This window comes from Anguilla rostrata, chromosome 2 (genome assembly GCF_018555375.3).
Source record: "Anguilla rostrata isolate EN2019 chromosome 2, ASM1855537v3, whole genome shotgun sequence".
Lineage (NCBI taxonomy): Eukaryota > Metazoa > Chordata > Actinopteri > Anguilliformes > Anguillidae > Anguilla > Anguilla rostrata.
In genome coordinates, this window is record NC_057934.1 from 2,335,860 (window position 1) to 2,363,596 (window position 27,737).

The window sequence follows — 27,737 nt, forward strand, 5'->3', positions numbered from 1 at the left end:
AAACCTGTAGGCTCTTCAACATCTGCACACATTTGCACAAATTATACCCAGTGTTTCTACCGTAAGTCAATGAAGTAAACAAGCGAGTTAAAATATGCACCAATCAGTCTCGTCTTTGATCAGCTGGTACAATGTCTCCATGGTACTGTTATGTCAACACCCCCGATATTGTATTTGCAAACTCTGAAGTTATTTGGAAGAATGGCACGTATGCTTATGCTAATTTATGCAGCTTAATGAAGGTTAGGGATAACACTTGAACTCTATTAATTTAATTTACGTTTGTATTTAGTCGAATATTCATTTTGTTTGCACAAGACTCTTTCCAACTGGTCGAACGGTTGTATGTACTGCTTCAAGTGACCTTTTGGTGGAAAACATATATATATATTTTTTTTTCTCTCTCTTGTTTAATGACCCATGGATTGAGTCCTTGATTCACACCGATAATTAAAACTAATGGCTATTTTCCCAAAGGGGTCCAAGCGGAGCGCCCAAAGCTAGCCTGTATGATCTCTTCCGTTCGCAGGCTAATGGCATTCCGGAACGTCAGTGGCAGTTTGTCGTTAGCTGAAAAGATGGCCCGTCCTTCCTCAAGGTCAGGCCGAAAAGAAAACAAAAAAGTCACTTGTGACAGAAAAAAAAGAGCAAGTCTGGATAACGTTTCAGGCCGTATTCTGGAGGGAGATGAAAAACCCATCTGGGAGCTCGAATGCAGGCAGTTTACACTAATTAATTTATTTAATTTAGGAACATATGTTTCAATTTTGTCCCTTTTAAATGGTGGGTAGTTAAGACATATCCAATTAGAAGTTAGTGAAAACATTAAAGAACCATCTTCTTCATTACCCATTTGCCGTCTAAAGACATAAATTAAATTAGCTAAGGGAAACTGGGAGCGTGTATGCACGCTAAAAATGTATTCTTCTCGCCACAATAAAGGGGAAATTATAAACCGTACTGCAAATTATTAATGATTTGAGAAATGCGCTGTTCAACTGTTCATCATGTGGCATATCCATAAATGGCTGAGAAACTATTTGAACTTTTGACATATTCACTGAAAGCATGATTCCTCGGCACATTCATCAGTATTCAACCACAACATCTATCATTTTACAAAACGGCAACTTTCAAGGGGAGCTATGTCAGGTACGCCATCCAACTGCTACATGACGAGGCAGGGATTACCCGACCAATTAAAACCTCTCATCCCCAGGAAGCTGTAGAGACTAGCATCACTTGTCAGGTTCATAACCTTCCGGTGCCCCGCTCAGCTGAAGTTCTAACGTGAGATAAGTCTGCCCGACTTCTGGGTGCGTAGTTTGCTAATTATGGTCAGTTACTCGGAGGTGCCCATTGGATGTGAATCAGAAGGGGGGGGGGGGGATGCGGTGGGGGTGAGGGCCAATCACAACCCCCTCCCTCAGTTTGTGTGTTTAACATCATCGACTCTCAGCCTAGCGCTGATAATCCACTCTTGTGAATAAAAGGGGTATATGAAAGAGAGCAGGCTTTCTCCCCGGGGGGTCCTGGCTAAATTCCAAGCCGGGCTTCCTCAATCTGCCTACCTAATAAACCTCCTTTTTTATTGTCTTGATAGCTCCCTCTCCTTCCGCACCTCTCGCCCGTGTGCGGTAGTTGTGTTCTGGCGCGAAATGTCGGCGGCGTCGGCGGCGTCGCCGGCGTGGGTTCAGCGCGCGAAATGACTCCTCCTGTGTCGTGTGAACGAATCTACTCACGCAACATGACTTACAATCACACTCACACACACACGTTATTAATAAATAAAAAAAACAGCAACAAGAAAGAAAAAGAAAAAAAAAAAAAAACTCAAATTCTAGAGAAACTGAAATTTCCTTTGACGCCGCTGGTCTGGATGCAGATGACTCACCGTCCCTCCCCCTTACTAAGCCAGCAGTAATGAAAATGAGATCCATTAAATAAATGCTGTAATAAAGGGGTGCATAGGTCAGCGTTTTCATGCGTTTAGCATACCAGCGCAGAGCTAATATGTTAATTCGCTGTTTATACGACGGTATGCGCGACGCGTGGCGTATTCGCCCTACCGAACATCCAGATCGCCGTGCAGGCCCGTGCAGCCACAAACCCCAGTGACCACGGAGGATTCTCACAGGTAGCACAGGATGAGGTAGGACTGGACCGATAGGAAAATATTCAATTACAGAGGAAAAACCGCACGCTGAGATGCTTTTCAGGCAGATATGCGGATGCACAGGCGTATACATTTTGATCATGAAAGCAGACTCGCTCGGGGGGAGGATCAGAGAATTGTTTCATTAAGCGCGATTAATTAAGACAGTTACAATGAAGAGATACAGAAAGAGAGACGGAGATCGTGGGCAGATTAGATTGCTGAAGATGGGACAGAGATCACCCCCAGGTTATGGGGGTTCCAGCGCGCTCTCATCTCTTATTATCTTGATAGTGGAACAGCCACAGAGGGCCAGGGAGTTTGTGAGCTTTGTCTGCTTTCTGATAGAACGATTTCCACACCAATGAACTACGTTTCCCATGCTGCCCTGGGGGCAGTGGAGCAGGAAATGATACTCCCAGGCTCCTGAGCATTCAGATCTTTTAAATATATTCATCAACCTCTCGTGCGCTCTTCTCAAGCTCCCTGGGAATAGCTCTTCTTGAAAGAGCTGGCTCCAGGATAACCGTTTGATAAGAATATACACATCTGGTCTTGGCCAGTATAAACAATTTTTTTTCTCTGTCTCAGCGTTAGAATTGAATGCTCACACTGGAGGTTGATAAAAGGCCCACCTTGTAATTGCTTTGATTTTTCACTGTGAAATCACTGTGCACGGAGCACCTTCCTTTAGTGATCAACCCATTAAAGTAACAGTATAACCGTCTCTGTGGGGATCAGGGGTATATGTTCTGTAAATGATATAAGCATAGTGACATAGTATTCTGCGATTTCTAATTATCTCCTCCATTCCAGAGGGAGTGTTGACATGCCAAGCATCTTAAGCATTCTTTTTTGTTTTGTTTGAGGAGGGTAATTACAGATGACCATATGAAACAATAACAACAGCTCGAAACAGTAAAAAATACCAACACGGATTCCGGTCAAGAAGCAAACATTTCAATTAAAATGGACGGACTTCAGCCGTCCAACTTCGGGCAAGTCAACGCATTGGGCGTAATTAATCCTTCCGTCGAGGTCACGGCATAATCCTTTCCAGTGTAATCCTGGCATTAGCTTCTGCATTAGACTTCCAGTGCGATGGGGTTTATTTTAAGTTGTATACAGTTCATTGGGTCAAGGTTTTCCTATTGAGGGAAAATCCGAGAGTCGATAAGCAGGTCAACTGAAACCATTAGCGCACATGATATTGCCAAAGTGCTAATGCGCATTACAATATCGCGAAGGCCCGAGCTGTCAATCACACACCCAGTCCGCGCTGCCTCTACTTAACCACTCGATTGTGTGATTTATGCGAGATGGACTGATCCGTATTTAATGTGAGAATTATTTCTTCATATATATATATACACACACACACATTATTATGGCTTTTTCAGCATTATTGGGCAGGACAGCGTAGAGAAACAGGAGGAATGGGGAGCGAGAGAGAGGAAGAGAGGTCACGCGGCCGGATTCGAACCGCCAACGTCGCAGCTCACAACGAGCGTTTGGACAGGCTACGACCCTAATGAGCGATTCATTTCATAACGTTATAAACACACACAACAGGTTTCACGCTTAAATGTTTGGATTAAAGTCGGATTTCCAGCACTGAGCGTGATCAGCAGGAAGTTCCACTGCTGAAATGTTGCACCCGCTACCTCACAAGCAGCATAAAAGGCTAACGATAAAGTGAGCTCAAAGACCTTATGCACAGTCGCTAGTAAACATGTAAAACTGTGATAATCATTTGCTCTCAACAATTGTTCCTCATTTATTTCGAGACAACGCTAGAGCTATTTATTCATCAAAATGAGTGACTAAAAGATCAAAATGGCAAAGTCAATGCTACATTGAAATCATATTTCTAAATCACAAATACAGTCTTGACTGCAGGCATTGGATCCCATTCTACGGGTGGACAGAAAAAGGATCCTGTTTATAGGGCACGGCTGTATGAGTGAGAGTCGATACTGTGCCTCACATGAATACAGACGGTGTACACACCGAGACAAAATCGCATGAGGCAGAAACCATTTCCTTCATGCTTGATTGACAACAGTTTTGTCCAATTTGCTGCTTAAGGCGATTTCTAGAGGCTGATACGGTGATATAATCAATAGGATTTTTTTTTTTCCCACCACGGTAAGACAATCATCCAAATGGCTCGTTTAGTTCATGAAGGACAGTAAAGTAAATTTGCGGTTCCAATTTCAATCTCAATCGGCGGTTTTAAACTGAGTCGTACCTGTGAAAAAATATTACTCATTTTTTTGGCACACCGCTACAGAGAAAATCCATTTTAGCTCATCAAATCATAGACATCGCACAGTACGGTGAGCCCAATGGGACAAAAAAAATTACCGCCATTTTGACGATTCTCACATTTTCACAGCAGACGTTCCCCGCCGAGCGGAGGTGATTGGTAAAAGGTCCTCTTCACAGCCCAGAAATCAGCTCGAGAGCCTCAGCCACAGCCAGCACAATCAGCTCCAGAGACGTGATTGTTTGTTACCTCGGCGTCTGCCCTTGTACCGACAACCCTAAGATCCTCAAGCGTGCGCAACAGACAACATGTGCATACATTACGTCTCTGCCAGGTAAACTGTTGCGATAGATAAGACAGAGTGTGAATTATGAACATTGCCATGATATCTTCTAGATTGATCTCAGGGGGGATTGAAAATATTGGTAATGTCTTCTACCCATCCATTATTCTAATGCAATTCTGTTTAATTATGCATGTATAGTTACATACCTGTATTGCCAGCTAGATTATCTCTCCCCCCTCTCTCTCTCCCATATTCATGAGCTAAATTAAGGCCCCATAAACTCTTTCATAAATATACCGCATTAGAAATAAAACACGAAAACAAATGTCAATATGTCACTAATGCAGTGGCGTACAGACAGAACAGAGAGGAGCTATATACAGACGACGGCGACGGCGGGGGGGAAATGTAAAATTTAACGTGTGCAGTCAGCCACACGCGCCTCTTAAAGTAACCCGGCCCCCCCCCCCCCGTCCTGCGTGCGCAACGTTCCTCAATCAAAATGCGCCCTCTAGTGTCAGCGGAAGGCACTGCCTCAGGACGTTCCTGTGACTGAACAACAGACACCCGACGGCAAGCCAGCAAAGTCCCGCGACAGAGGGGACGGACAGGCCAGGCCACTTCATCCTATTAATCATGCACACGTGATGCGCAAGTGTGCGAGGGCTAACCGAATATCGCCCCCCCCCACCACCACCCCCCGCCCCCCTTGACCAGTGTGCCATTCTCAGCAGACGGAGAACATGCATCCTGCAAATAAGGCTCCCCCCCCCATCCCCTCCCCCCCCCTCCCCGTATGACATGAAAAATACATTCATCTGCTCCGGCTCGCTCCTCTTATTTACGGAAAACTGCGCGGGTTGAGATCCGACGCCGTTAAGCGGACCAACACAGGTCATTAGCGGAGAGTGGAGAGTGCCCTAATCTCGGCCCTCTCCTCTGCTGTTCCCGGTCGGCACTTTTACAGGCCGAATGAATCACGGGTTCCAGCCCCGGCTCCTCCCGCCGTCGCACACAGAGCCGATGCAGTAATGCCTTCACTTTAATGGCACTCCAGTGAATGATTGTAATCAGCACCTGCCTGCGCTAACCCGGCGCTGACACATGTTCCACAGCTTTACTCTGCACAGCAGCCGGGGACGGCAGACATTAAGATGAGGCGGCCATGAAATGAACACATCTGTATTACCGAAAACATCTGCACACACACGTTACCCAGGGGTTTAAATTAAAGATTTATGTGTGTGTGTGTGTGTGTGCGTGTGTGTGCCCTTGTGTGTGTGCATGTGTGTGTGCGTGTGTGTATGTGCATGCATGTGTGCGTGCATGTGTGTGTGTTTGTGTATGTGTGTGTGTGTGTGTGTGCACGTGTCTGTGTGTGTGTGCACATGTGTGTGCACGCTTGTGTGTGTGTGCACATGCGAGTGTGTGTGTGCATGTGTGCGTGTGAGTGTGGTGTGTGTCGTGTGCGTGTGTGTGTGTGCCTGTGTGAGTGTTGTGTGTCGTGTGTGCTGTGAGTGTTGATGTGTGTGTGTGCAGTGCTGTGTGTGTGTGTGTGTGCATGTGTGCCTGTGTGTGTGTGTGTGTGCATGTGTGAGAGTGTGTGTGTGTGTGTGCCTGTGTGAGAGTGTGTGTGTGTGTGTTCACCCCCTCCTCCAGCCCCTTACCCAATAAAGTTGTAGAAAAGAGAATCAGAAGGACATCCAGAGTGACTGCTCTGTGCTGGCACCAGGTTAATTTACACTGGGACCTTGATTAAATGCCTAATGTGCAGCACAGGCAGAGGAGAATCAAAGGCAGCAATGCTGCAGCATAGCTTCTTATGCTACAAATCATCATTTTGATTTTCAACAGTCTCATTTAAACTCCATTATGGCTTCATATTGACAGAATAAAATCAGATAGGAGCTAAATGAGATTTTCACTGGAGATAATTAATAACGCCAGAGTTACCCCGAGACACTCAGAAAAAAGCACATATTCATAATTCATAATTCATGTTTTATATAACTGACTTACTTTCCTGAAAAAAAGGATTATACAATAATGTATTCATTGTTAAACAGAGGGTGAGATAAACCAGGCTTACTTGCTTCATCATCTTAGATTCCGATGATGAATTTTAAGAAAATTACAGTTTCTTTAATAAAAAAAAAACAGGATCATTAAAAGTATCTTCAGACCAGGGATTGTCAGTTTACATGTGGCTTCTTTGGGAACAAAGGCACAGTGTAAGTCCGAGGGAAAAGGTTTAAAATTCTTCCATTTTGCTACTTTTTTCAGCTGCAGTAACCCATGTCTACAGCAAACCTGAACTATGTATAATCATATCACACCAAAATTTTTCTCGGTATAACTGCACAGGCCTTGCTTGTGTCATAAAGGTCTAAACTCTGCATGATGCATCACAAAGACATGGAACCATGGATTATAGCCGATTCGTACATACGCACAATTGTGATCCTGTTGGCATGCAAAGCAAATTTTATTTAAAACTAATTCTACAAACATTATCGGCAGCCATATAGGAATTTCACAAGTTTATAATAGACTAAAGTTCTCTCTCGGCATCAGTGCTCTATACTTGATTTTCCGACCGAAATATTTCCATATTGCGGGGTCTCGTGCTGTGAAGATGTAGGCAGAAATGAGGAAATTATCGTCTTCACAGTAAAAAAAAAAAAACGATTCGCTTCCAAGCAAGGCATCCTCGTATAAAACGGGGGAATAAACACGAGGAGGAAAACAGGAAACCGTGCTGCGTTCCTTGAGCAGAGCGCCCCACTGTGCACAATAGCTGTGATTCAGAGTTCCATGCGTGAAAAGTTAAGCGAAAAAATTTCTTCCTAAATGTTTCATAGAGCGCACATTTCGGTTCCTGTGCTGCCGCTCGGCACACGGGCGTCTTGGGCCCGCGCTGGAGCCGCGTTGCACACGGTCCATTAAGTTTTATTTTTTATTCATTAGTGCAGGACTGACATTAAAATCTCACTGTCCAGTTCCTGGTAATTGCTTAAAGAGTCAGTCAAAGAAATGGCAGATGACTTCATCTCAGCCCAGGGATCATTGCTACTTCCTCCTCCAGTCTGTATTATAGAAGTCGGACATTTTGAGCGCTGGTTACTGCTTTGTCAGTGAAATGAGTCACAGAGCTGCTGACAGAGCTATGAGGGAATGAGAGATTACAATCCCTCCTGTGTGTGTGTGTGTGTGTGTGTGTGTGTGTGTGTGTGAGAGAGAGTGTGTGTGTGTGTGTGTGTGTGTGTGAGAGAGAGAGAGAGTGTGTGTGTGTGTGAGAGAGAGAGAGAGAGAGTGCGTGAGAGCGAGAGAGAGAGTGTGTGTGTGTGTGAGAGAGTGATGTGTGTGTGTGTGTGTGTGAGAGAGAGAGTGTGTGTGTGTGTGGAGAGAGAGAGAGGTGTGTGTGGTGTGTGAGAGAGAGAGAGGTGTGTGTGTGTGTGTGGAGAGAGAGAGTGTGTGTGTGTGTGTGGAGAGAGGTGTGTGTGTGTGTGTGGTGTGTGTGAGGAGAGTGTGTGTGTGTGTGTGTGTGTGTGTGTGAGGGGAGAGAGTGTGGGCGGAGAGAGAGAGAGTGTGTGTGTGTGAGAGAGAGAGTGTGTGTGTGTGTGTGTGTGTGTGTGTGTGTGAGAGAGAGAGTGTGTGTGTGTGTGTGTGTGTGTGAGAGAGTGTGTAGGTGGATGGGTATGTATGCACACAGTTGTGATATCACCAAATGATACAAAAGCAAATAAACTCTCCCATGATAAAGTTGGCATCTATTCAAAATACCTCTGCTCAAAATCAAAAGGGCCTGAAGGATCCTGCTAGCCCTCAGAACAAATATGATGTAAGCGGCATTACTGTAGAACTACAGCAGGATTTGAGCTTGTTACGTATGAAATAAATGAGAGCTCAGCTCTTCCAAACGAATAAGAAGCATACTTTGTCAGTGTTTCAAGTCTTCTTTTCCAGAAAATCTTGAGAATCTCTATGGCAACAGTTTGGCAACCAGAAGATCCTTTTTCAACATTTTTTCCTCAATTTAATTAGGTCTGAAGGTGTAATGTGGACATAGGTCTTATATATAGATAACATAGACCTTTAATCAAGGTTTTCCTTTTTTTCATGGTTGTTGAGTGAGCCTTCAACAAATGACCAGATGGCTGTCCATTTAAGCCGTTCAGTTTTTACTGACGCATATATCTTCTGATTTAAGTGAAAACCATTATATGTTGTTCCAGAACGCACCAGCTCCCAGAATGCATTGTGAAGTTAATTCAGTCATAAGAAACAGGAATACATTCAAATGTCGCATAGGAATAGACAAACAAGATAAGAACACAAATAACTATGCATCTCAGTTACCAAGAACAGTTTTTTTAGGGAAACAACAATCCAATTTGTTAATGTAGCTAGATGAGAAAGGGCATGCTGCGGTGCATTATGGGTATCATACGGTTTTACAGCCTGAAGCACTGTTATGAAACCACACATAATTTCAAATTAACTTGCATTCTTAAGTCGTTAAACAAAAATAAATAAATAAACTGCTTTCACCACGCTCACCACAGTGATGGTAAGGGTCACCCTGATCCCATGTCACTCATTTACTACTGGCATCCTGGAATTTATTGTCTTTCTTTCTGTAAAACAATAATTGTCTTTCTGGACCAGAAAAAAAAAATTTGAATGCCTGTGTAGGCAATTCAGTAAAGGGACAGCATTAATGTCCTTTTTTGTCACTTAGTGAACCACATTAGAAGGGCAATATTCAGCTACATAACCAGCATCCACACCGTGGTTTGTTACCTATACTGATTTAAGTGGTTGGTTGTGAATTCCATCCAGTGTGCCACAAATAAAGGCGTATTAAATGTGCTAATACTGGTTCTTAATGGCAAAAGGCATTTAAAAGCAAATCTGAACAAAGCTGAGCGGTTGCACTCAAAATGTTTGCTTGTCAGCAAGCAGCTGGTTCAGGGACTTGTACTCAGAGATTTGTTGGTTCAAAGCCAGTGTGGATCTCTGCAGTTGTACCCCCAAGCGAAGTATTGAACCCTCCTTCACAAGACACCCAGCCGTACAAACGGATCGCGCGAAGTGGAAGTCAGCCCAGACAGCGGATTAATAAAATAAAAACATGATGCAATGCCATGGCATCCATGTTTATAGTTTATTATTACAACATACTATTAATTACCGTGTAGTTTAAGACACAAGTCACCAAGGCGATGCAAGCCAGCACATGTTTGCATTTCAGTAGGCAAAAGGGAAAACCATAACACATAAACGCCAACATTTTTGACTTTGTAATTGTACTGTACAATGGCGGTAGCAGTAGTTTAATGGTTGGCGGTAAGGAAAGCCTGATATGGCAGAGAGCGGACTGAATCCTAACGTCTCCTGACACTTTTCTCCGTTTCACTTTGAGAACTAAACTACACATTACTTGCGTCCTTTTCCCCACTGCATCTTAGAAAACAAGGCCCTTTAATAATTCAGACACGCGCGCGCGAAAATTCATCTCGGTTTTACTCCGCCGCGTTACGTTATTATGTTTCTGTTAAGTCTGTGATTGTGCCATGAATAATTAAAAGCGCAGTTCAACCAAATTTATTCAAAACGCTTCCGAGTTTTTTTTTCTTCCTTCTTGTCGTTGTTGTTTGTTTCTTCTCGTTTTACAAGACGGTAAACAGCAGCCTTGCGGAAGCGCCTGTGTGAACTCCGTTCGGGAGCGCTCTGACGAGCAGACTCTCTCTGGGTTCTTCCGCAGTCACAGCGGAGAGGCGGGAAGCGCAGGCAAGGCGTCACCCACGCGAGCGACTTCAAAAAAACACGCCATCGCTAGAATCTTTCCCCCTATTAAAATAAAGATGCTTACGCCACACGTTTCTCCGGTAATGGGGACGTTTAAGCGAGCTGCTATCATTAAAATCTAAATTGAAAAAAAGGGAGGTTGTTGATAAAGTTAATGCCCCAGATCCAACGTTTTTTTTTAGTTTTTTTTTTTTTTTTTAATGGTGACCAGGAGCCTTTTTCATAGTTGATCTGCGAGATCATTTTAATTAGAACAATGTGCTAATTGATTGCGGTTCCCGGGGGTTGTAGTACGTCAACATTCGCGCGCGTCGGCTGCAGCTACAGTCGTAATATGACGCCCGCTGGCCCGACGGCTTGGGGGAGAGAGGAGGTATCTCTCTCTTCCCGGCGAGGGGATCATTTCTTATTCATTTGCGTTCCCTGACGCGTTCATCTTTTTTGAAACAGCAAGAGAAATACATTAAGAAATACTCCATTTCCACGTTGAGCTGGTGCAGCGGAAGACGAGATGGCGGACGACCGAGCCGGTCCACGGTCTTGGCGGGTCTCCAATGGAGCGGGCACGTCGCACAGAACAACCGGGAGTGAAAACACTAAAACTTATTTTTAGTTCATATACCTGCACCGGCCAAAACACAGACATAGTATTATTTTTTTATGTCTACGATGGTCTAACCTTTCACTTAAAAAAAGGCATTAAAAAAACTGTTCTGGATTTTCTCGTGAAATGTGATGTCCCTAAAAATGGCCACGTTCCGACTGGTTTGGTGAAGCAAATTCAAACCCTTCCAGGTTCCATGGTCTGGGGGCCTATGTAGTCTAAAGTATCTGGACACCCCTTGGTCTGGGGCTGTTTTTCATGGTTGGGGCTTAGTTCCCCTTAGTTGCAGCGAAGGCAAAACTTAATGCTACGGCATGCAATCACATTCTAGATGATTCGGTGCCTCCCCAAAGGTTTAGGGAAGGGCCTTTGCTGTTTCAGCATGACAATGTCCCCGGGCACACAGCGAGGTCCATATAGAAATGGTTTTGTTGAGAACGGTGTGGAAGAACTTGACTGGCCTGCACAGAGCCCTGACCTCAACCCCATCTAATGCCTTTGGGATCAACTGGAAAGCCAACTGCTAGCCAGCCCTAATCATCCAATCAGTGCCCGACCACACTACTGCACTTCTGGGTAAATGGAAGCAAATCCCCTGCAGCAATGCGCCAACATCTAGTGTAAAGCCTTCCCAGAAGAGTGGAGGTTGTTATAGCAGCAAAGGGTGGACCTACTCCATATTAATGCCCATAGTAATTGATGAGATGTTGGATGTAAGGTGTCCCATGTAGTGTATATACGAGTTTCTCTGATGCTCTGACATTTGGTTAATTGACACCAATGCGTGAGTGAGATGAGATGACGATGATGATGATGAGGATGATGATGATGCAATGAGAACCTCTCCACTGTAATCAACAAACTGAAAAAGGTCAGGGCTAAAGTACGATACCACATGACTCGCAACAAAAATAAGCCACGCTTCACAGTTTTCTTCTTCTTCTTCTTCTTCTCCCATAACATCGTCAGTCCCATGAAAAAAAATAGAGTCACTGGAACAGTAGCTTCATTCAAAACACGACACAGCTTACGGAATTCTGAGTGAAGTTGAAAGGGACCCGGTTCAGACACGAAGGAATTCGGGTCGAAGAGACACGGATACTGAACTACAGGGCTGGAACTGTCAGTAACTTTGGAAGAGACACGTTTTAAAAAAGAAACACAGAAGAACACATACAACGTGCCCAGAATATAATGCACGTAGAACTTTAGTTTCCGGAGCCCCCGATGAACTAATTGATACAGTTGTTATGCCCTGGGAGATGCTGAGATCTGCAGCTTACAGAATGATTCCTGCAAGTTATCTCACAGAAACAAGGGATTCTGGGCATTTTCCAAAAACTGAGCTGGTACAAATTAAGTTTTGTTTTTTTGTTTTTTTCCTATCGCATAATGCATAAATCTCAAATTTGTTTTCTGTGTCGCCGAGGCTGTTGCTTCAATCACGCGTTTATAAAAGATAACGTTTCTCTCCCCGAGCCTTCGACAGAAATTATTTCCGTGGACAATTCCGCGACAGAAGTAAACAAGAGGAACGGGACCGCCGCGTTCGACGGAGACTGAATTTCAAACGCCGCATCCCAAGGACGCGGCGCGCGTCCCGCGGAATACAGGATGTTCATGGATTTTCTGAACATAGACGGATTTGTTCCTCCCGTTTCCACTTCAGAAATTCTGCTCCCTCAGCTCTCGCCGCTCGGCCGAGCGAGTTTCTCTCTCTCTCTCTCACACGCGCGCGCGCGCAGTCTCAACGCTCCTTCAGGAGGACTCAACAGGAAGACCCGCTAATGCGCCGTGCTGATGTTCAATATAACAGCTCACCTTGCGGAAACTAAACTAAACGTGACAGCGCGTCTAAATATGAAATCCACAATATAAGGAATGCACATTCAACGGAATGCACTGCAAGGAATGGAAAATACTTCAACCATCGCCACTTTTAAACACCACTGTAAACACATACAGTATGGCCAAAAATGTTCTATAATGCCACATAATGTAACAAAATGGCACAGCAAGCAAGATAAAAGAACGTGTTTAAAAGTTGCAACAATTTCAGAAATTAATTAGTGTTTTGGATGTATATTTGTATGTGTAGAAATATGAATTTACATTACATTACATTTTATTTGACACTTTCGTCCGCAGTTTTTACAGGCATTTAGCAGACGCTCTTATCCAGAGTGACTTGCACAACTTTTTACACAGCATTTACACTGCATCCATTTATACAGCTGGGTATATACTGAAGCAATGCAGGTTAAGTGCCTTGCTGAAGGGTACCCAGGAATCGACCTCTGACCTTTCAGTTGCAAAGCCAGTTCCTTTCCCATTATACTCCACTGTCGCATTTTATTCAATTTATTGGGCCATTTATAGCATATATGTTGAATGAAACCGCTATTCGATAAAATAGCTCTTGTGATGGAGAAAAAAAACACAAAGGAATGGGAAATGACCTTCTTTTCCCCAAACTCCACTGCCTGTGAAACTGTGAAATCCACTGAACCAAAGCCACGTAAACACCCTCACCGGGTTCACCCGCCCTTTTTGAAAGACACACACTTTTTTTTTTGGGTTGCATTTAACGGGACAAAAATAAAGGACCCCGATTCTCTCTCTCTCTCCGCGCCCAGCGCAGAAATAATCCCCCTCTCACTTACGTGTGGCGGGGCGCCACGGAAACGGCATTCAAGTCGCAACGAGCGAGGAAGAGCTGGGAAACAAATGTGTAAACACTAATTAGAAGAAGAAGTGAGCCCCCTGAATGGATAAATAATTCACAACGCCCGCGATCCTCTTCCACGGCAGCCAGCCACGATTAGAGGGTAAATAAGCGGAGGCTTAATAATCCATTAGCATCTCTAAATTAAAGAAAAGGATCCAAGGGTTGGGGAAAGACAAGTCTAAACACGCCCCCCTGCCCCCCCGCCCCCCCCCCTCCTTTGTGTACTTTCTAAATCACATCAGTCTCTGGAGCCAAGCAGTGTTAAGGTATGCCAACATGGCTCTCCACAGACTTGCAAAGCTTGTGTTTCGCACACAGCTACCGTTTGTGCGGAAATCTGGTTTGGGCCTACATGATATTGCCAGTAGAAATTGTTTTACTTGACACTCCTTTCAAAACCCAAACAAATCGTGAGACCGCTCTTCACATAAAAGACTTCTTCAAACCCTATGCTTTTCGCACAGTACCGTTTCTCTTCACTTCATTTTTTACTGAATCACTCTCAAACTCTTTCAACTCTCTCAGTACCAAAAAAATAATTTAAAAATCTAACTGTTGATTTGCATATGGAATGTGCCGGCAAAGCGATCGGCACAAGCAATTTAAACGGAGGCCCAGGGAGGGGGCGGCCCGATCCATTTCAGCCTGACAGGAATGGCTTATGGCTTTACAAAATCTTCCTCTCAATGTGGATCAGAGAGAGAGGGAGAGAGAGAGAGAGAGAGAAAGAGAGAGAGGGGTAGGGAGGGACAGAGAGAGAGGGGGAGGGAGAGAGGTAGAGAGGGAGGGTAAGAGAGAGAGAGGGATGGAGTTAGGGAGGGAGAGAGAGGGGTAGGACAGAGAGGGAGGGGGACAGAGAGATGGAGTGAGAGGGGGGAAGAGCAAAAGAGAAAGATGGAGAGAGAGAGAGAGAGACAGAGAGTGAATGAGAGAGCAAGAGAGAGTCGGAGCAGGTAAACATTAGCAGAATTTCTGTTGGTTATCCCAGGATTTGTAAGCAGTAGGTCTCATTGAGCAGAATAAATTGGTCCATCTAAATTCTGCTCCTATTGCATTGCATCATCATTTTTTTTCCCCCTCAGCAGATGTTCCCATCCTTGGCAACTCGCAGGGCTACTTCTTCTCCATTTGTGCAAGTGGACATTTACTATAATAATTTGTGTCTTAGCACATTTCATGCACGTACAGTGGTGTAGCAATACATCAGCCGAGATATGTACTTGCAACCTTTTGCTTAAAAAACTCAAGTTCCAGAACCATTAGACCACTTTGCACCCCACAAAAGCATAATGTTTTGCTAACAGAAGGCATTTCCATCGATTGTGTGGGATAAAAATCACCTCTGTATTGCAGCAGACAGCAGTACGCTATGATACATACCGTTGTTAAAAACTCTGCTGTGGTGCCTTAACCCTCTCACAGCACAGAGCCAGTCGTATCCATCCCAAACTGTGTGTTGCAAAATGCTGAAAATGCCACTCACTGTAAAGTAAAAATAACCATAAACACATTGTCCCCTGTCCATAAACTCACTGTCCATAGGCACACTGTCCATAAATAGCATGCGTTCTCCGGGGTGAAATACCTGGGCCCAGGAAAAAAAAACATTTACCATAAGTTCACTGACCTTTGCCTCCCCCTCCCCTCCCTCCACCAGGCCCTGGGACACCATACCCGGTTGCCCCCCACCCCCCCACCCCCCACCCCCCCTCTGACAGCGGCCCTGTGTGCCCAGATCAAATCTTTCCCTACGAGCCCCAGAGAGAGAGAGAGAGAGAGAGGAGAGAGAGGGAGAGAGAGAGGGGGAGAGAGAGAGAGAGAGAGAGAGACAAGAGAGAGAGAGGAGAGAGGAGAGAGAGAGAGAGAGAGAGAGAGAGAGAGGAGGGGGAGAGAGACGCGCGGAGCCGGCTGCGAGAAAAGGTCGCACCAGGAGAGGCTCACACGGCGAGCGGGCAGGCGGGCAGGCGGGCGCGCGGGCAGGCGGGCGCGCCGAGCTGAGTCTCCACAGCTGCTCGCCTTCAACCTCCAGCGCCCGTTAAACAGAGGACCGGGGGCCCCCCCGTCCGTGAGCGGTTAATTCATCATCCGCAAAATCAGGAACCCGACGCGATGAAGACGAAGCGCCGCGCCGCGCTGGGACGGGGGGGGGGGGGGCGGAAACACGCTCCAGCGCACGGCCCCGCACTCGGGAGAAGAACAACCTCAAAATGGACGTCTCGGTTCTCCTGGGGTAATTATCGAGAGATTAACAGCCCGGGGCCCGACAGAGCAGTCAGACGACGACGCGTCCCGTCCCCCCCCCCCCCCAAAAAAAAACCGCAACAGCTATCGCTTCAGGGTTATAGAACAAGTTTATACGGCACGACTAAATGATTTCAGACAAGTGCTGAGTGCATTATTTCATTAGCGCAGGAAACTAAACGAGGCGAGAGAAAAAAAACAACAAAAAAAAACACCCAGCTCGACGAGCGAACGGAGCGTGTGAAATATCGAGAAAGAAGGCCGAGGGCTTCGCGTAAACGACCCAACGCAGTTGGGTTCATCTCGTCTGCTTAAAGGACGATTCAGTCTTCTATGCCCACGCATTGTGGATGAAGTGATGCAAAAAATAAATAAATAAATAAGTAACTCCATTGAAGACAGTGGCCGCAAATGATGACTGTAGGTCAGACCAGAGTACAGTACAGTGTCCAGACACACAAGGGGAAGAGACACAGAGCCCAGAACACTCTCTCAGAGCAGCAGCCAGAGCTGTTTTTATGATGTAGACTCCCTCTGAGTAAAGTCCCTGATACTGTCTCTGCGTTATTACTATTTCAGCTGCCTCTTTGTCATGCATTTTTGATTTTCCATCCAGCCGGGATGCACTTTGATGCATGCGGCATTCACACACACACACACACACACACACACACACACATATATATACACGCACACTCACACACACACACTCGCACACCACACACACACATACACACACACATATATACATTCACTCACACTCACACACTGCACACACACACATACATGCATGCATACACGCACATAGACACACACACACACACTCGCACTCACACACTCGCATATACACACACACATATGAATGATAACATGGAATGTAGAAAATGTAGCTAACAAAATGAATCCCCTTAGTTAATACACATTTCAGCCAGCCTGCGAGATTGTTTAAGGAAATCTAAAATGGTTACCTAAAATTTTCAATAAAGAGCGATAAGTGTTCATATGCAAATATATTGTTCTCTAGCTGTGTCTGCTAGCCATCGAATTAATATAGTAATGTATGGCATATGCACTGTTTGCCAGCTGTGTCAGCTATCTACCTCAAAGGCTACCTTGCTGTATTTGTTCAGGGTGTTAAGCTGATATTAGTTCTTGGCCTTTACTGTTCTTTACATATATCAGGGAAATATTTGGAATTGTTAGTAATTATATGCGCAGGTCTCTTTTTAAGGAAGGTAGATAGTTGGCTAGACAGCTACATTCAGTGCCCAAGCTTGCTAACCTGCTCATATTACAGAACAGGAGGCAAATAAGGGCATCTATAAAGTAAACTGGGGAATACTGATGGTAGCTTCAATAGACCCTGGGTAGCTACCTCTGTGACAGTTCACCTATGATGTAGAGAGGGGACTGCCAGCGCTCACTTATGGAGTGTTTATGTTTCAGTCTTCCAGATGAGACGTTAAATCAAGGTCCTGACTCACTGCGGTCATCAAAGACCCCATGACACTTGTCGCAAAGAGTTAGGGGTTCCCCGGTGTCCTGGCTAAATTCCCCACCTGACTCCCTCAAACTTGCCACCTAATCATCCCCTGATTTAATTGCCTAAAAAAGTTATCTCCCTCTCCACCTTAGCTAATGTGTGGTGAGCGTTCTGGCGCAAAATGGCTGCCGTGCATCGCCCAGGTGGGTGCCACACATTGGTGGTGGGTGAGGTGAGTTCCCACTCATCACTGTAAAGCACTCTGAGCGTTTGGAAAAAGTGCTACATAAATGCAATGATTCATTCATTCATTCATTCATTCCACCATTTGATATGCATATTTCACATTAGCTAATGACCAGCTGAACCATGAACCCAATACTAGCTCATCAACTAGCGAGCAGGAGGTCACTGTGCTTACCATCCAGCCTGTTCTTTCTTTCTTGCTGTTCAGCTTCATCAACCCAGTCGATTGCTTTCAGCTACATGTTGCTTTTTTCCCTGTATCCAAAACCTTCATGGGTACCATAATAAAATAGCAACATTTGTTGTGTTTCTGTTATTATTTACTTGGCAATCAACGACACCTCACCCCATTCTCCACAATGTCAGCTGCTGCTGCTGCAGCATGGATTTCAATGGTGGCTATACATGTGTTTGCACTTCATCTACAGAAGCCAGCTCCACTCCTGGAGAGAGGAGAGAGAGGAATGGCAACTCTGCTGCCATTGCAGCCAATTGATTCCCATAGTTGTAGGAGAGGCACGTGCAGCAAAAAAACGTCAGAAGGGAAATACAAGGGAGAGAAGCACACACAAATGTACTGCAAGTGTGAAGACAATGACTAAGTACTGCCCATAAAATTCTCCTGCCCACAAATTCCTGCATAATATCCACCCTTAGGCAACCATTCATATGCAGTTTTGAAAAAAAAGAGTACTGACTTATTACATTATGTAAACATTTTTGTCCTTATTATACAGTAACATCCATTGACTTATAACAAGAGAGCTTCAAGTGCACAACTTTTCAAAGCACTGTTTCATACCCTTTCTGCGAATTAAAAAAAAAACTGCACCCTGATTTTCATATCCAACGTATCATTTAGGAGTTTGTATCCAACATTGCAAGGCACTCAATGTACACACGAGCACCCTGAACAAAATTAATCCAGTAACACAAAGCATGAAATATACTTCTTTGCATGGCTGTTTTGAGGAAAATATCTGGGAAAAAAGTCTGTGAATGCCTGTGACTGCTTTTTGAAATGCAAGCATGCATTTAATGCGCAAGCAAAACTTAAATAATTAAACTTGTTGTGTTTTAATATTGTGAAAATCTATCTAGCATATCTGTGCATGGGCTGCTTCACAGGAGAGCCAAAGCAACCATGAACTTGGGGAGATGTGATACTGGAATTATAATGCAAGGCAAACTTTGGGGTTCGAGGACCTTGTCTTAAGGACATCTGTTTGGTTCAGGAAGCTTTTAGGCAAAAAGGCCTTAGAAAGCTTTTATTTGGTACAGAAAAAGTCTCGCACACAGAAGGGCACAGTTACTCTGACACAGACATCCAGTTGTTTTGTGCTCAAGAAAACACAATTAGCAACCTGCAAAAGCACTCACAGCCTACATGTTATCACATATTCATTGGGTACATTCAACCCGTTTTGCATAATTACTTTAACATTATGAAATGCACAGAGGCTAATGTGTCGCTTCACTCAAATCAGAAACTTGTTTTGATTGTTCCCGTGGTTACAATGTGCAATAAGCGCCATTTCCAGTACAATACATTAACTCCTATTGTTTTCCAGCTCTCCGAAAGACCAGGCAAACGGGTACACTGCAGACACTTGATTTGAATACACTTTCGAGTACTGCACTCCACCTTTTGGATTATCTGTGTAAGTGCAATGCTATAGTAATTGTCTACTCGAATCAGAAATGCTCCTGTGAATTATTCTGAGCGTAAGGGCAGGTCTTTGAAATACCTGAGACTTCCGTCTCGAGGAGGGAATTCATTAACAAAAGCCGTTCGACAACAAGATGTTATGGTTAAGAAAAAAAACTGTTAAAAAGCAAAGTGTATTACAGTTTAATTGAACTTAATGTTTCATTTTGGCATTGATACATAAATGTTGAGTATAACATCAATCAAGAAGTGGCCAACTATCACACATTTTAGTCATTATTTTGCATATACCGTATCCAACGCCATTAAATCATAGTGTAGATGCGTTTTCAATGAGTTTCTCACAGTTGGCAAGATATGTAAACTTTTTGTTACTATATACTGATTTTTAATGTATGTCATTTATGGGGAAACCGAAATATTTCGTCGATGAGGTTCTTGTTATTTTAATTCATATGAACAAATCAAGAAAGAACGTGAGTTTTTCCCTAGTGATTTCATTTTACAAGCATAAACAGTTGGCAGAAATTGTGTCACCAAAATATTTACAGTCCTATCTAATCAACTAAATAGAACGCAGAAAAAAATCGGATCCAATGCAATGATTTGATCATTTAGTCCTAGGAATATCCCCCCCAAAAAAACAGAAATGTTCCTAATAAAGAATGTATCGGAGTTGCCTTTTGACTAAAAACAAACCGATAAACTGAGAGTGAGTAGTTCTAAGAGGCGATTTCTGGCTGGCGTGAAACAATGCAGCTGTACACTGTGGCGCGAGGGAGCTGCCGCAGACTTTGAGTGTGCGCATCGCCGCAATTTGCCAGGGAATAACTAAGCACGATTTCCTATCTTTTTTTAAAGTGATTCAGTGGGGATAACAAGAATTTGTCTGTACCGCTGAAGCAAAATTGGGCTTTTGGACACTGTAATGCAGTAGGCTACAACAGAATGTGTAGCCTAGCTACACCTGTTACTGTTTTTGGAGAGAGGGAAAAATACACGATAGAGAAGCACATTCGTTTCACAAAGTGCAGTCTAGAGCTGGGGGAATCTAGATTTTTTTCTGGTTATGTGTACTTGGGTTTGGGAAACTATTACTGGCGTAATCCAATCCATAGAAAATAAATTACGGGGACTTACACTGCTGTTGTGGCCAGACCAGAACACCATTGCCTGATTGTGAGCGGAATCTCCCGTCAAGGCGAAAGTGGTGCTGATCAGTTTCGGCTCGTCTTGTCTCGGATTCTGCACTTTTCCATCATCCCTGTTCCACCTCAATTCGGGCCTGCTTAGTCTCTCTCCGTCCAGCAACGAACCTGTGATTCTGTCATCCGACGGCGCTCCGTCGCGAAGGGCGCTACCGCTTTTCACCCCTTCGTTCAACTCGGATAGTTCTGGTCCACTCCGCTTTTGCCTTTGAATCGTATCCTTAGAATCAATCTCGCTTAATTTGTTCCCCTCCGTGATCGTTTCGTAATTGGATCGTGCTACTTTTTCACTGACCTGAGGTGAACTATCGGGGGATACGTTCATGTCAACTCCATCCATGCTTACATCCTTATCCGATTCCTTCATATCCTCGGCAAAATCCTCTGCTCCGACAGCAACTCCTGTCTCAGAGCTAAGGTCTGTGGGTCGCTGAGATTCCTTGCGGATATCTTTTAGAAGTGTCGCTCGCCCCTCCACTAAGTCCACGCGCTTGTCCAGTTGTAATTCCTCCCGGTTTATTTTAACGGGCGAACCGCACGATGCGCAAGTTATCTCAGCCTCGACAATTATCTGAATTTGAGCGGAGATCAGAAGCCAGGTACATAGAGCTAAGTGCAAGCCAACCCCAGTATCCATCGTTGTGGTAGAGATTGAGGAATGTTATCCGAAAACCTTTTTTAACGATTGAGGAACTAAGCAACTCCTCTTAAGTACAGAGATTGGTAGCGTAGCCTGTTGTTGCCTGGGATTTTTTAGAAAAGTGCTTTTCAGCCAAACTGTTCACGTTCCAGGAGCTGATCAAGTGTGCTACCACGTAGGGGAGGAGCTGAATCGAAGCCAATCTGCCGAAGCTGCGCCCGGAAGAGAGAGAGAGAGAGAGAGAGAGAGAGAGAGAGAGAGAGAGAGAGAGAGAGAGAGAGAGAGAGAGAGAGAGAGAGATCAAAGGAGTCCTGCCGTAGTTGCGTGAAAATAATAATTGTTCTGCGAATACTTCCGAAATCTGAATAGCCTAGTCTAGGGTAGATGAAGCACTCCGTTTCGAGTCCGCAGTTGATCAATTGCCAAGACAGATGTAGTAGCCTACACCGAATATCGATGACGTCCCGCATATTACTAATGTTTTACAAATCGGAGGGGGGGGGGGGGGGTGGCAAATTATTCTGCTGAACAGGATGAGCTTTCGGTCTGTGCATCATTGATAGAAGCACGCTATAACCCAGATTTTAAAAAAATAAATAGCCTGCAAATGCGAAAGTGCGGGTTCTGAAATAAAACGAAGTGGTTTTTAGTTTTTTTGTTAGATTTGCGCGTATGTTTTTTCACTGCTGATTTGAGCTTCTGATGAGTATTCGGCTATGTGTGGCGCAATACAGCAATGAGACTTTACTGTACGCGTGCATCTTTTCAAGCGGTGACCCCCGTTCACACTAATTATGAATTCTATGTAGCTGGTCAAAGGTGCAATGATGTAAATTAAGATTGTGTTTTTTTTTCCGCAGTTGGGTGAAAGCACGCGTATTTTCGAATGCGATTGTTCCCTATAACGCAGAGAACATATCGGGAGCTCGGCTGATGCGCCTGTGTACTACTGATCACAACGATTTCTGATACCAGTGATTACAATCTATTTCGTCACAATGTGTAGCCCAGTGTGATTATAAAATATTTAAGTGACGGCAATAGCCTCACTGTAAACTCTACAACGCTCACGCCATATAGTAACGGCTAAATTATTAATTTTACGTTGGCCGTGTGCATATAAATAAACGATGCCTTCCTAAAGCTCAAAAGCAGACATTATCAAAGTTCTGAAAATGTATTGCATATGTGTAATGTTGACATAACCTCCTTAAAAACTGTCAATGACAAACAGCCGACTATGTAATTAGGATATAGTTAAAACTAAATAGAGTTTGTCTTGTCTGAACGAAAATAAATTAAAGATAATGGCAAAGTTGTTAAATCATGGGAGGATTGTGTGCGCGCGCATGCGTGCGTGTGTATGTGCCGTGCAATATTATTCGGTTAGCTAAATGGTGCAACATAATACAGAAATTTCATACGGAATTTTGCGTTCAGCTGACATACAAATAAAGAAACAGATAAAGTCAACGGCAATAATTTCGAATTTGGAGGACGTAATGTGGTCGGAGGAGCATTGGATGAGAGTGATTGGCTGGAAATGACTGGCAGGTCAAGAAGGTGTAAGCTGCGCATTTTCGAACGGAGAGGGTCACACAGCAGCTGATCTATGTAGTGGAGGTGCGAATAATGTAAAATGGGGGGGGGGGCGGGGGGTCTTGAGTGGCTCGGTGATGCTGGACACATAAGATTCGATGGATCAAACTGACAATGTGAGTCAAGTGCCTCTGCCAGGGTCACGGGGGTCAAGGGAAAGAGACGGAATGGCAAGTTCACGTCAGAGAGATCCACGATGCATGCCAACGAGGGTTGAGAATACCTGCTTGTGTGAGAGAGAGAGAGAGAGAGAGAGAGAGAGCGCGCTGAACAACATGAGTGTCTCTGGCACGGGGGGGGTGTCTGGTGGGGCCACGTGTATACACACAGTTTTTGTTTCAGACCTGGCTCTTATTAATTAGGCTAATTAGGCTAATCACCTACTCCGGTTAATACATTTTAAAAAATCATGTGCTGCTGCGATAGATAAATCACAGCTTCGCTGAGGGTGTTATATTTCATATTTCATGTAGATACTTCACTGGCGTGTGTTTTTCTCTTGTGTGTGTGTGTGTGTGTGTGAGCATAAGCAACTGATTAGTGATTATGGCTGGTTTAACCAAGTAAACAAGTCAAACCAAAAGTTACTCCAAAGGCAGCTAATTTAACATGGCACTCTTGGCCTAAAGTGCTAGAGTGGCATGCTGTATGAAAGCTTATCTATTCTATTGCTATGAAGTAAATGCAAACTTTGCCTTGTTTGATAAACCATCAGAGAGATGAGAGGGGTCATTGCTCAAACCTCAGCAAAGATTCCTTGCAGAAGGAGGAGCCGCCTGGAAATTAAGAGCATCCACTGTATGAGGACAGTTCAGCTTGATTATATTTCATTTGTAGTGCATCACTGCCAGCTAAGAAGGACAATGCTGGTAAAACTACATGTTCCATGAGCACAGTGTGAAGGCACTTCCTCCTGCCCGGAGATTAAAGTTAAAAAAAAGAAAAAATCCTTCATCTCAGCTGCTGTGCCTGCAGTCACTGTCCTTTGATTATTCAGAAAAACAAAATCATTGATATAGTTAGCAAAGGAGGGCTCACCTAGCCAAAGTTTTTGACAGGTGCTGTCTAACACCGATGGTACAGGCACAGGTAATTGGCAAGCTGTGACAAACACTTCAGTGAATATGATAGACATTGTGTTTTTTTTATCTCATTTTCCAGACTCGATGCAATAGATTTGTAGCTTCCACTACAATCATTTGAAGTCAAGATATTATTATCATCTGCATTGAGACCCACTTTTGGCAAATTGCACAAAAGCATACATTAGTCACTTATTGCTTACGTAGTATTTTATTACTGCTTAAGCAATAAACGCTTGATTTTAAAAATGTGATTTTTTTGCCCTCCCTGTAATAACCTGTCTTTATCAAGCTAATGAGGAATACCACAGTGACCATCTGGAATACCATGGTGGCCATTTTGATTGAATATGTACTGTAACAGTGCAAGCTAGCTATTACCGTAGCATTTCAATGTATTTCACTGGCCATCTCCTTCCTGTAACTGGCCCTTGTAGAAATCAAGCCATTTATATTATTATAATTACGTTAATACTGTAGATTGAGAAATTGGCAATTCACCAGAAACCTTTTTCTCTCTGTTTATCTGCCTAGATTATCTGCCTTACACAAATGTTTCAGCTGTTTATTGTGAGAAAAGAGGTTATTAAACAACAAGTGTGAGTGTGTGTGTGTGTGTGTGAGAGAGAGAGAGAGAGAGAGAGAGAGATAGAGAGAGACATTATCCATGACACACATACCCAGTGCAATTTTACAGTACAAGATCCAAAGCATTTAAGCTTTATTTGGACTCTGTACAGATGGGGTAAATTGAATTGAAGCTATCATAAGAGTTTTATCACAACCAGTCCTTGTGATATTCTCTAGAACAAACAAACACTGCCTTGATATCTCCATGAATCAGCCGAAAACAAAAAATAGACCTGTTTGAGATATAACTCAAAACAACATCAACCAGAAAAACAAAAGCAGACAACAACTGACTTTGAGGATAACTGCCACGAGCTGCACAGAATTTATATTTACGGGGGAACAACTCTGTCCGCTTGTAGAATCCGTGCATTTCGGCACCCTCAAGGATAGCCAGAAGGATCCTATGGCCCATTTTATTGATTGCTGTAATAAGCTCATAATTTGATTTTACCGCGCCAAACCATTCAAGCGAGGGGAATAGATTTCACATTTTCCCGCGGTCTGGATCACAAACACGGCATGCCAGAATAAACAGCAAGTCCTCGTTCAGTGTGCTGAACGTGCAGGAAGAGGAGGTGGAGGCAGAGCGTGGAATGGGACAGGATGGGGGGGGGGGGGAGGGGGGAGGACTGTTACAACAGTGTGTCCTCACTTCTGCTTTTAACATCAGCAAGACTCTCGATTTCAAGCTGATAATTCACTTTTTTCTCTCCATGTTTGGACCCCCAACTTAAAATGAAAATATTTCAATCTCTATGATCGTAAGGCTGAATTTACCCTTTTTTTGGTTCACAGTATTTCATTAACTATGCCTGCACCAATGTATAAATATAAACAGTGTAGTATAGTACAATACATTAAAAACTCAGCTCTTTCCTTCATAAAATTCTGTCAAAAAAAATGAAAACACAGGTAGTGATGTGGGCATGTGATCAAACTCCACTTAGGAATCACTGTCATAATCATAAAATATATCCTTGCGTGATACTGCTGCAGTCACCATAATTATAAACTGGAAAATATGCTACGTGCTTCATAAGGCTAGCAATCAAAATCTGACATGGAAATGTTTTAATAAAACAATGATTTATTGTTCATTGCAAGTAGCTTGTGCACGTAGAAAATGGTCTTTGTCCCTTTCTTGTGTGTTTGCCATACAATTGGCTAAAGAAAATACCTACTAGAGTACTGAATTATTTCAGAGTAGATATTAATGCCTAGTGACATCAGCTAAAATTAGCCCATAATTAAGCACTATGTACTTTCCCATGCACTTTAATTGCCCTACATGGAAAAATACTTTACGCACTAAAAGTAAAAAAATAAGGACTACGCACATCAGCATTTCAGTGCAATGAGTCATCATGGCCTCATCCCTGATAAAGCTGTAATGCCATTATGATGTGTGTTAATCCCTCTGCGATGAAACAACACAGAGAGGCTTGCCAAACAAAGACCACAGATCTGCCTTCTCAGACCTACTGTGGCCTGAACTGCATTTGTGTCATAATTGGTGATGGGTGAATTGTTTCCATTTTCTCATTAATAAAATGTTTGTTTTTTTGTTTGTGTTTCTGGAACTGTAAGAAAAACAGTTCCAGAAGTGGCATATGCCGGTCTGCCCGCTGAGCAGAATTATGCGGGCCGGTCCGCGGCCAGTAACACAATGATTTTCAGACCACTGAGCTTAAAACGAGGTACACACGGCCAGACGCACGCACGGTCTGACTCGGACCTCCGAGCTGCCTGAGAATCGCCGGATCAAATCAATACGTATCCTCTCCCGCAATCCATAAAACCTGATGGAAATCGCCGGAAATGCCTCACACACCCACACCCTCCGCCCCCCCTTTTCCCCAGCGTCGCGTGTGGGAAACTCGGCGTGAACCGCCTTTGTCAGATCGCGGTCTCGAATGATTGACAGGAGCTTATAACGGCAGCTTGGATGTGAAAGCGCGTGCCGACAGCTGTTCCAAATGAGCACAAGAAAAATGGATCCCCGCCACCCGCCGTAAGCACTGGCGCTAGCGCCGTGGACAGATATGCATCTGTTCGACAAACCCGATGTCTTTTTCTTATTCATCAGCCTTTTTCCATTGTCAAATTATCTGTTTGAAGAGTTGAGTTTCCCCTCCTGCATTTCTACTCATCGGAAACGTCCGCACAGATGATGCTGTGCAACAGAAAATCAGACCGGAACAAAGAGCCCCGTAGCAGCCAAAATTAATCAGTTCTATCTATCCGTAGAGCTGCAGCGATTTGTGTATCGTTTGTAAAAGAAAATCTAAATTGAATCTGCTAACTAGGTGCTAATGTGCGTGCAAGAATGACACAATTAATCCTTTTATCATATAAGAGAATGGCAATTCACAGCTGTGCTAATTACTTAATGACTACTGAATGAAGACACCAACAATTTACATAATGCAGCCATCAAAATTGCTGTTAGAGCTACAGACAGTACTTTATAAGGTAAGAAAATAGACAATATTACAGAAATATAGACATTTTAATGGACATTTTAGGGAATAACTGGTTGCCTGATTTTAAAAGGTCAGAATAATAGTGTTTTGTTCCCCCCTTTCTTGCATCCCGCTGTAATTGACCTTTAAATTTGATTATAATAGCTGTATAAATGAACATTCCTGGTTTTATTTCCTTTTAGACAGAGGCTGAAGGGTCTCTCAGTCTCTTCTCATCATGCATTTAGGCCTCGGTCACATCAGACTTCACAATGGATTTAAGCAATATTTAAAAAAATGGTTTTAAAGAAAAAACAACGAAGTCTTGGTGTAAGAAATGGGACGAATAAGAGTAACAGCTTTAAATGTGTTTGTCTAATCATTTTATAGTTGGATGGACAAGTAGCTTTAGTTTAGCACTGATAAAGTTAACTTTTATTACATTATTGATGTTTAGCAGACTTATACACAACTACGTAGTATTTACATTGTATCCATTTATATAGCTGTGTATATATATATATATATATATATATATACATACATACATACCAAAGCAATAAGTCCTACCTGGGAATCGAACCTGCAACCTTTAGCTTATAAGGTCAGTTCCTTACCCAT

At 43.6% G+C, this 27,737-nt stretch overlaps 1 protein-coding gene across 1 annotated transcript in view; it reads right to left on the reverse strand.

The window, feature by feature from the left end:
- The window catches only part of sorcs3a (sortilin related VPS10 domain containing receptor 3a), a 190,851-nt gene extending 169,308 nt beyond the window's left edge, over positions 1–21,543 (reverse strand). Inside the window, exon 1 of the mRNA XM_064315134.1 lies at positions 20,633–21,543. Coding sequence (XP_064171204.1) covers positions 20,633–21,337 — 705 coding nt within the window. The 5' untranslated portion in view covers positions 21,338–21,543. The remainder of the gene's footprint in view (positions 1–20,632) is intronic.
- Positions 21,544–27,737: the final 6,194 nt, after the last annotated feature.